Source organism: Fusarium subglutinans, assembly GCF_013396075.1.
Source record: "Fusarium subglutinans strain NRRL 66333 chromosome Unknown NRRL66333_c0000198, whole genome shotgun sequence".
NCBI classification, from domain to species: Eukaryota; Fungi; Ascomycota; class Sordariomycetes; order Hypocreales; family Nectriaceae; genus Fusarium; species Fusarium subglutinans.
Genome location: NW_023502261.1, coordinates 81,172 through 91,317, shown reverse-complemented (window position 1 = coordinate 91,317; position 10,146 = coordinate 81,172). Strand labels below are relative to the sequence as shown.

General features: G+C 47.4%; 5 protein-coding genes across 5 annotated transcripts; 3 read left to right on the top strand and 2 right to left on the bottom strand.

The window, feature by feature from the left end:
• Window positions 1-833: 833 nt before the first annotated feature.
• On the top strand, window positions 834-1,709 carry FSUBG_10986 (uncharacterized protein; the record flags this gene model as incomplete). Its single annotated transcript, XM_036675619.1, has 2 exons — window positions 834-1,606; window positions 1,664-1,709. 2 exons carry the CDS (start codon window positions 834-836, stop codon window positions 1,707-1,709), a joined length of 819 nt encoding a protein of 272 aa, XP_036533560.1.
• A 444-nt stretch (window positions 1,710-2,153) lies between these two features.
• FSUBG_10985 (methyltransferase) lies at window positions 2,154-3,632 on the top strand (the record flags this gene model as incomplete). The annotated part of the gene is made up of 9 exons (XM_036675618.1): window positions 2,154-2,264; window positions 2,318-2,358; window positions 2,411-2,548; window positions 2,601-2,667; window positions 2,723-2,750; window positions 2,800-2,812; window positions 2,864-3,290; window positions 3,348-3,432; window positions 3,484-3,632. The coding sequence occupies 9 exons, from the start codon at window positions 2,154-2,156 to the stop codon at window positions 3,630-3,632; spliced, it is 1,059 nt and encodes a 352-aa protein (XP_036533559.1).
• A 190-nt stretch (window positions 3,633-3,822) lies between these two features.
• On the bottom strand, window positions 3,823-4,545 carry FSUBG_10984 (alpha beta-hydrolase; the record flags this gene model as incomplete). Its single annotated transcript, XM_036675617.1, has 1 exon — window positions 3,823-4,545. One exon carries the CDS (start codon window positions 4,543-4,545, stop codon window positions 3,823-3,825), a length of 723 nt encoding a protein of 240 aa, XP_036533558.1.
• Window positions 4,546-6,727: 2,182 nt separating this feature from the next.
• On the top strand, window positions 6,728-8,011 carry FSUBG_10983 (uncharacterized protein; the record flags this gene model as incomplete). The annotated part of the gene is made up of 1 exon (XM_036675616.1): window positions 6,728-8,011. The coding sequence occupies one exon, from the start codon at window positions 6,728-6,730 to the stop codon at window positions 8,009-8,011; it is 1,284 nt and encodes a 427-aa protein (XP_036533557.1).
• A 267-nt stretch (window positions 8,012-8,278) lies between these two features.
• FSUBG_10982 (2-hydroxyacid dehydrogenase) lies at window positions 8,279-9,415 on the bottom strand (the record flags this gene model as incomplete). The annotated part of the gene is made up of 1 exon (XM_036675615.1): window positions 8,279-9,415. The coding sequence occupies one exon, from the start codon at window positions 9,413-9,415 to the stop codon at window positions 8,279-8,281; it is 1,137 nt and encodes a 378-aa protein (XP_036533556.1).
• Between the last annotated feature and the right edge of the window lie 731 nt (window positions 9,416-10,146).

Sequence of the window (10,146 nt, the reverse complement as noted above, 5' to 3'; positions counted from 1 at the left end):
ATAATTATTTTATTTATAAATTACTATTTTATTTTCTATTTTAATTTCTTTTTAATATCCAGAAAAAACCATTCTGTTTTAAGGTACCTATAGTAGGTAATTTTTCCTGATTTACTTAACTAGGTTACCCAGATATACCCATAGGGCCTAGTTAGGCGGGCTAACATCTGGGTACCCGTGGGAATTTTAAGCCCTAGAAAGGGAGTTGATGAGGTTGAGACCACGTCAGGACAGACATATACTATTACTCTCGCCTAAACTTCATCAATACTCAGGTAGTCCTGTTCAATCTACTACTTGGTCCAAATTATTTTTATTGTACTTGCGTAGCGTTGAGCTTCCCACTGCCAGATCCAAGTTAGGAGCAGATCAACCAGCTTGATTGGGATCAAATTAGGAATACTATGGAAGTGTTAGATCTTGTAAGAATGACAGAAGATTTGTGACAGTCGAAGTACACACTAGACGCTTCGTCCGTTGACTTGGTTGGTTGATAAACTCCGCTGGCCCTCAATTCCGCTCGTCAATCAGTCCAAATCAGGCAAGCGATCGAGAGCTGTCCATCATGCCCATAAATATTACTTGCCTCCGAACTTAGCTCTTGCTATTTATATTCTCTCCAGCGCTCTTCCTTGATTCTCTGTTCTCTATATCTTCAGTGTTCTTCCTTTTACCTCTATTCATCTTGGCGCCAATCCGCCAAAATGTCCAGCGAACCAAGCTTGGTCTTTGTACCCGGCGCATGGCATAAGCCATCATGTTACGCCAAAGTAATGGAACAGCTACAAAACCAACATCATTTGAGATGCATTCCCGTCACTCTTCCAACAACAATGGTAGATCCAATGGCAACATTCAAAGATGACGTTGACGCCGTCCGTTCGGCTATCGGGCAGGAGACAGAAAATGGCCGTGACGTGATTGTCATCACGCATTCTTATGGAGGAACGGTTGGCAACAGTGCTGTCAAAGGTTTCTCTAGGCCAGCCGGGTCATCCGCATCACGCCAAAGTTCAATGCCAACACCGACGTCCAGCAAACGAACGCCAGAGACAGGACACGTTGTCGGTATTATCCCCATTGCAACCGGATTTTGCTTCACTGGGCTCACCTTCATGGACCACTTTCTCAACATAACTCCACCGTTCTTTCGCGTCAACAAAAAGACTGGCTATGCAGATCTCACAGTCCGTCCTCAGAAATTCTTCTACCACGATCTACCGCCCACCGAGGCCGATCACGCGACTTCCATGCTCACCACGCAAAGCCTCAAAGCACTATTTGAAGGCAGGGAGTACTCATACTCCGGGTGGTTAGATGTGCCTGTATGGTTCATTGGAACTGTTGAAGATCAGGGGCTGCCTATCCTTATCCAGAGAGCTCAGATCGGAATGGTGAGGATGCTGGGTGCTCGCGTGGTTTATACCGAGCTGAAGACAAGCCATTCGCCATTCCTGAGTCAGCCAAAGCAAGTTGTGCAGATCGTGCTTCAGGCTTTCGAGTCATTCACTGGCACAAGAGCCGACGAAACTCCAGAGACGCTCGAACTGGAAAACAGGCCGTTCATTCCTCAAGTGAGCCTTTGGCAACCTACAACATGGCTTCGGTACGGACTTCCCTTGGTTGTTGGCAGTCTTGTAGGCTGCACTATACTATTGTATAGAACGGTCAAGAGCTTGTTTCAGTCCGGGGAGACAAAGACGGACTAGATGACTAAGGACGATGTAAATCGGTATAAAGAAAGAATCTTCAATCAATGTTTAGATATTACAGGTTGCTGGTTTAATGGTCGCATGTTTAGTTTTGCGTTCTCCTAGACATTTTAGATAATGCATACAGTCCAATCGAGGATTTATCACTTTCATTGCATAAGATGCAGCTGTATTCATTGTCCGTAGTGGCTGCGCGACGTAAGTTGTGCACATTATATTATTGCAGTTCTTTCTTTATAGAGGCATTTCACTTTTGGACATCACTCGTGATATGATCTGATAAAAAATGGCTGTTACTCAGCCCACCATGATGTAACGTCAGGACAGCTGGTCATTGGCGAGGCCAGGGTTCCCCTCTCCCTCTCCCGTCCACTCAACTTAAACTGTCAAAAATATCTCTCGCAATCATCTTGATTCAGCGTCGCATTACGATAGTTCTTCATGTCGTCGCCAAAGACTAAATCACCGGCTGGGCCCTCATCCCCGGCGTCTGGGCCCAAGTCGACACCGTCTCCACAGACCGAACTTATTCCCGCCGCAGACAACGATGACGTGAGGTTTTGCGACATATTCTGTACCAACTGCGATGCTGACGTGCTAGAAAGGATGTTCGAGATGACGCCGACTCAACACTTGAAACAGACGCGTAAGATTTACTACTCCCGGCATGATCAGTCCATATTGATAGCAATTTTTAGTGACAGCTCAACTGCCTCTGTTTCTTCAAGCATCCTTCATTACAGAAGTATTCAGGGTCGCACGTTCCACAGCGACAAGTTCGTGACTGAGTATTCCTTTCCGAATGATGAACAACAACTCGAGTCTGTTGACATCAGGTGAGATTCAATATCCTCAATCCTACCTGCTTCCTACTCATTGCAATCCCAGCCATCATTACTTGACGGTTCTGCTCGACGGTCAGTTATATCTGGCACCCATTGGAGATAACGTCCAGGTATGTGAGCAAGTCGTATTGAGGTCAAGAACTGTCGGCATTGACATATGAATAGAAAGCACTTGACGTTGGTACCGGAAGTGGTAAGTCTCAGTAGAGTTGGTTCGTGATCATAGCTAATAAGCCGACTAGGGATCTGGGCAATGTAAAGTAGCTACAAGCTCCACCAAGAGACGCGATGCTGACAAACTCGCAGAGACTTCGCAGATCAGTTCCCCCAAGCTGAAGTGACAGCAACCGATCTCTCACCAACACAGCCAAAATGGGTCCCCCCAAATGTACGTTTTGAAATTGACGATGCCACCGAATCATGGACCTGGAGAGACAACACCTTTGATTTCGTCCACATGCGTTATCTCTTCGGAGCTATCCAAGACTGGACCGCTTTATACCAACAGGCCTACCGTGTTTGTACGCCTGGCGGTTGGGTCGAGTCCGTCGAAGCCGACATTCATTTCCGCAGCGACGATGGCACAGCTGAAGAACAAGAGGTCTATAAGTTGTGCAACAAGTTGTATGAAGAGGGCGGCAAAGCGATTGGTCGAACGTTCTTTGTGCATGACTTGCAACCAAAGGGAATCGAAGAGGCGGGGTTTGTGGACATCAAGACAACAGACTACAAGGTGAGTTTGAAGTTGATCTATGAGCTCTCGCAAGGCTGATTATGTGCGCAATCGTAGATTCCAATTGGGGATTGGCCCAAAGACTCAAAGCTGGCCGAGGTCGGCCGATTTGTCAAGCTGACATTGGAGAATGATATTGAAGGTATGCCGAGTCTATCCTTTATCTCTGTTCTATACTCACACGTTGTTCAAGGATATACTCTGCTGTTGTGGAATAATGTGCTGCAGTGGCCAAAGGATGAGTACCAAGTGTTCCTGATGGGTATACGAAAGGCCCTTCGCAACCGCAAGATACATGGTTATTTTGTAGTGCGCTATGTATATGGCCGCAAGCCGGAATAATTATACGGCGCTACAGGACAACTGAAGCTTCTGTCTTGCCTTCAATACTCTGGCTACTTCCTCGACCTGTGCTGGACGGACCTTAACACGCTCGCAAATCGGCGGCAGTCTACTGGAGCCTTACTTTAAAGACAAGATATAGCTATAGCTACAGAAAGAAAGAAAATGCAAAAAAGCAACAACTTAAAACTTATTTTGCAATTTTCTGGATACAAGATGCAACTTCCTCAGGCATATTGATAAAAGGACTATGTCCTGCATTGATCTCCTGGGTATTAACATCAACACCTTTAGCCGTCTCCTCAACCATCAGCTTCTGGATATGAATAGGGATCGCAGCATCCAAAGAGCAGTAAATGTACGTTGTCGGCACATGCCTCCACCCTTCATATGTAAGAGGCGTATGGAAGACCTGGTAGCTATGCGGCTTCAGAACGGGTACAATCGCTGCAACCTGTTCAGGCGACAGGTCATTATAGAAGATTTTCTCCGGTGTAGATGCCTCGACGGAGAGTCTGTCCTCTGAGATAGACCACCATGGGAGATCTTGGCCGCCGAAAGCAGCAATCAAGGACTTGTCTTTCGGGATGATGAACGAGCAGCAGAGCACAAAGTGTGCAACAGCGCCTCCAGGCCCAAAGGCACCAATTGCCTCTGCGGAAGGGATGCCGCCATAGGAGTGAGCGACGAGGATGACCTTTTGGCATTTGGCGGCAGCTTGGGATATGGCCTGTCGAATGGCCGCAACGTCTGGGGCGAAGTTGGTGAGGCTCTGCTCTGCACCAACTGAAGGAAGGTCGACATAGTCAACGTTGAAGCCAGCGTGCTCAAGGATGTCACCCACTGCCTTAAAGCATCGTGCTGGATGCCAAGCGCCAGGAACAAAAATAACACAGAAATCTGAAGGATCCATGGTGTATTTCAATTGTCTGGTGGATTCCAGTGAAGGAGGGAAGAGGGAACTGAAATTCGCCAAGTAAAGAGTGGGAGTCGCCTATAATATACCCTCGCAGGTGGGTCGAAAAATAACCCATACAGCTTGCGAAGCTGACAGAAATATGCGGTGGAGAACCCAGCTAAAAGAGGCTATCATATTTTTGTCAGCTGTCTTCACGTGTGGATTATATTTCGACCCACCTGCCTCGGTACGCCGTAACAAGGCAGCGGAAATGGGCTGGCGGCAGCCGGTTATGTTCTGTCGGATCTAAGCCTAGCGGGTAATGATATAGAGTTGGGCATGGCGGATACATAGATAGCAGGTATGGGGTATCGTTAAACCGTATGAGCTAAATCTAATCCGGGAAAAGCTTGTCGACATTCCAATGCGCTATGAGATAGCACAATGATAGCCTTTCTATTCTTGGCTAGTTATCTATTATACAGCATCCACTCTAAGAGCTAGGCTTATCGCTGCGGCACGCTCTCCGCACTTGCAGACTATTACTCCGCGGGAAGGAATTGGGAACTCTTATCGTGAAAACATCTGTCGAGGTGGCATTCCAAATCATGAGTTCTGGGATCTTGTGGTTTAAGATTCTAAGGGCAATACTCATAGAGAGACGTTGTCGCCATGATTGAGAAGTATCCTTTGGTGAACAAGTATGGGGAGGACAAAAAGCTCGATATTCAGAATATCGATATTCCCATATATGTTCTGGTCATTTGATCTACTGGATTACATGGAGAGATTGGATCAGAGGCTGAAAGTACTCTAATTGAGGACAAATGGTAGGTAGTTTATTGTGGCTGCATATAAGTATAGCTAGCACTTTCAGGCTGGAGAAGATTGTGACTTTGTAGAGAAGATACAAGCAAGGAGAGATCTCATAGAGGTTTGCTACGGGCATTACAATTCTAGAAAGGTACCTCGGGGATAGGTTATTGAGCTCGATGTTGCTATCTAGCAAGTTGGCATCGGTGTAAGACTGGCGAGTTGCTGCGGTGATATTAAGGGCTGTAGTCTTTTGCTGCCGGAACATTTAAATAGTAGTAGGCATGCTATACACAATACAGGACAAAGTGCGAAATTAGCTTAAGACTACCTCTTAATATATAGGAGTTAATACTATAAAGGTTAAAGACTTAATAAAATTCAATAAAGAAAGAGCTTAAAGAAAAAGGTATTTTATTTATTGTATAAACCTTTTTGTTTTATTTATTGTTTTATTTAAGTCTGACATTGAAACAAGATTTGCATCACACTCAGGTGGGGCACTGAGCCGTTGTGAGACATAATGAGTTGCGAGAGTATCTTGTCAAACGTCATTTGTATGACGATGCTAAATATTGTCGGGAACAAACTCATGAAATTGATCAAGCGACGTTGCCAAGGTGATTCAATAGCGTTAGTGTGAATTCCGGGAATGAAACGGGTTGTGAAAACCATTCCTGAGATCCCCAAACGTCAATGGATCACATGAGAGATCACGGGATCAAATTGCATCTCAATATCGCAATTGCGCTTGGCAGATCCAATCTAGGATGGCGTTGTTGCTTGGGAACGTGACCGTGAAGAATTTCAAGCGTGAATTGCATTGCATTAAGCTTGATGACATTTACGTTTTGGCGAGATGATTGCAAAGCACAGACAACAACTCCAGTTTCTTACTTGAGCCTTCCAACTTGCGCAAATAGATTAGTTTTTCCAGTCTAAAGTCACTCAAAACCTCTCTATCCATTTCATAGTCTATCGTTTACCGTTGAGTATCTCTTTAACTGTTGCCAATTACTGGACTATAGGTTAGTAAAGACCGTTAGGATGCAACCTCGGCCATGTCAACCCCACCTCTTTTACTGGAGAAAACTATCCTGAATGCAGTCAAGCCTACTCCGTATAGCGAAATCATGCAGTAATATCGGCTAAGCCCGAACTAGGCACTGGGTCATTTGAAACAATGAAGGGGGTAGCGTCAAGCGAGCAATGCAGCGCATTCCTCGCCCCTTTTGCCCCGAACCCAAACATGGACCTGTAAACAAACACAGAGCAGCCAAACTTAGGACTGCTTTTTACAGCAGCCAGCAAGAATAGTGTGTGATGCAATCGGTACCTTTGATGCAACCCTTTTGATCTCCAGAGAAAAGAGAGTCGTAAGACAATGGCAGGCAACAAGACCGGCAGCAGCAACAGCAACGATAAACCTCTGTGGCGACCGCTGGCCCATAAGCTCTCCAGCCTGAACCCGCTGCGCCGCCTCAATAAAGCCAAATCCAAGCCCGACGTCAGGTCCGGCCACGATCACGCTGCGCAGCCCAACAACGCGTCCGATTTTCGACTTGATGTTCAGTTAAACGGCCTCGAGAGCCTTCGTCTCCCGAGTAGTTGGCTCCTCCAGCCCAAGGACAAGGACGCCGACAAGCAGCAGAATGTCGACGCGCCGTCAGCGAGACTTAGTCATCACTTTTCGCGGAAGCCACTTAATCGCAATGAAGCCTCTCGACCCTTGACTTTCATCGACAGCAGCGATGCAGACCAGCACCAAGCTCGGGCATCGGCGCTGGAAGCCCTCAACAGTCCGGATGCGTCGACAGCGCCCAGTATTTTGGACCGTGGTCGGCCAGTCGAGGCCAGACATTTAATTCACCAGCCGGTCAAGAACCTCAAGAACCATCGCAAGTCATTACCTCTAGACCTGGAGACTATGTTCCAGGCTCCTAACGAAGATAACGATACAAATGCACTACGCACCGCCACTATTCGCCTGGTGCCGAATGAAAGTCTTATCACCACTCCATCTACTCCATCCGTGAAAGAATCACCAAGATGGACTGCAGAGCGTGAGGCACGGTTAGCTATGCCCCCACCACCAAGACCACTCAGCACCAGCCCAATCGACTCGCCATCTACCTCTACACCATCCAAGGCCATTCAAATCCCACGAAACCCTCAATTGGCATTAAAGAGACCCACCAGCCTCGGACCCTCCCCCAAAACCGCCGAGTCACCCTCCTCAGAATCCCAAACCCCCCTCGCCAGAGTCAACTCAAAGCGACCAGGCGCACTGAGCGACCGCCTCGCCTGGATGCGCAAGCTTGAAGAGAAAGACACCACGAAACCAAACAACGACCTGACCGTGCTTCAGAAACGAGCTGGCTCCGTTTCCGACAAGCTCGCCATGTTCGAGAAGAAGAACCTCTCCGTCACATCCGCTTCCTCCAAGCGCCTCCAACTCCCAGCGCGCAACACGAGCAGCCAGTATTCCGCGTCGGTGCGCGAGTCCATCTTCTCAGCGGACGGTAGTGCGTATGCCCCGTCGCCTCGCACGTCGATGGACACTGCGCGGACGTCCTCTGTTATGAGCTATTACGATGATTCGTTCCGAGAGAAACTCGAGTCAATTGTTGGGCAAGAGCCTGAGGCGAGTAAGCAAGCTGAGGAGTGAAAGAACTTGGACGTCCACTCAGTGCTCTTGTCGGCGGTTGATGAGATGATTACAGATCAGAATGAAGATGATTTAGAATGTATTTATTGATATTATTAGAGCAGGTTTCTTTCATACGATGGCGTTGATGATTTACCTTAGATATGATTTGAGAGTTGCTTAGATTCTCTTTAATATACTGCACGCAATGTGTCACTTACATCGAGTTGTCTTTGCCATATTTAGCTATTCAGCTACATACATGATGAAGGGACAATAAGTGTTGCCTTAAGCTAATTGATGAAGAACATCCTTTCCGTCCAACCATCTCTCAACATTCTCTGCCTGTTCAGCATACCAGCTATTCATAATGCCCTCCTCGACATACCCCATATGAGGGGTCACTAGAACCCGACTCTTGTTACCCTTTCCCCAGTCCTGAGACCGCCATGGACTATCTGCGGGCAGAGGCTCGGACTCAAAGACATCCAATGCAACGCCGCGAATGGAACCCTCATTCGCTGCACCCAGCAGTGCCGTCTCATCAATGAGTGCGCCACGGGATGTATTAACCAGCAATGCTGACTTCTTCATCGCTTTGAGTTCCTTGACACTAATAAGACCGCGGGATCGTTCACTCAAAACGTAGTGCAGAGTGACTACGTCAGCTGTCGCAAAGAGTTCTTCCTTGCTCACTGCTTGAAAGGTCTTGTCGCCGTCTTCATCCACAGTAGGCAGGCCAAGCTTGACAGCCATCTCATCAGCCTTGGCTTGGTCTAAGCTGCTGCTCCAGCACTTGATCTTCATGCCAAATGCTAAAGACCCGATTCTCGCCACTGCTGCTCCCAGCCTCCCCAGACCAACGACTCCCAGAGTCTTTCCTGATAGACCAACAGCCATGTCTGATTGCCACCCGCCAGTTTTGATAGACCCATCGTCTGCTGCAATGTTTCTAGCCAGAGCAAGGATCATAGCCCATGTATGGTGCGTGGCAGGATGGCTTCCTCCTTTCCGTATGTCCTGCTTATGCTGTGCTCCGTCACTGCGCCCTCGACCCAGCGCTGAAGCAACTGTGATCCCCAGCTTCTTGGCAGCCTCTAAGTCAAAGGTCTCAAACTGAGTACCAGTACATAGCAACAACTTCAAGTTGGGTAATTGACGTAGCAGCTCCCCAGGGAATGGTGTTCGCTCACGCACAGTGGAGATGATGTCGTACGGGTAGAGCTTCTCTACCAAGCTGCTCTTTTCTTCGGCAGTTCGCTGAGGCAGGTAGGTATCAGAGATTTCAACTTGTAATTTTGGAGGCTGCAAGTGCTCAAAATGTTTCGCTGAGATCCGAAGATAGTCGTCCAAGACTAACAGGGAGGGAGTTGATGATTTCCCATGTAGTGGAACTCCACGAGCTGTGCGGCTAAGTGAACGCATAGTAGGAAGCATCTCAATTGAATGGATGGTCTTTTGAAACCTGAGAGTTTCTGTCAGAATATTAGAAGAGATTCGTTGACTTTGAGTCAAATCTAAATAACTTTAAATGATTATAAATGATCTACTCCGTACAGAGACGCCAGTTGATCAAAAGCCGACGGAGCTCGGCTCGGCCGAGCCGTCTCCGAAAGACGTTAGCTTAACGCGACCGGGTAAATTCAAAATGGAGATATTTTCATCACGACTTTTCCGTTGATCAACAGCTTACATGACACTAGATGATAGACGCGAGGATGGCTTGTTGAACAGATTTGACCTATTACACTATCTCATACCCATTTTAACTCTTTTGCACCACTGCGAGTTTAGTGAGTGTCGAGAAGCCATTGAACTCGACGGAGAGTGAAGTAGACGCCTTCATCCGTTGGCGGGATGTGAAGCTTTTATCATTTCATAACCTACCTCCTTGATACTGCATTACCGCCATGAAGCTATTTATAATGAGCAAGTTTATTCCAACAACTAAATGCAATATTTCGGACACTTGTCCGAGCCGTCCCCCAATGTCCATCTTCATTTACTAAGGTTAAGCTTAATCGTGCTAGCCAACAGCACCCCCCACTGATCTAACCTGTACTGAAAGCTTTCCCCGCGGGGAAGTGGGCTTCGGCAGCTCTTCATGAGCCCGACTGTTGCTGTAATCGGTATATCAGACACCGAACCTCGGGCTT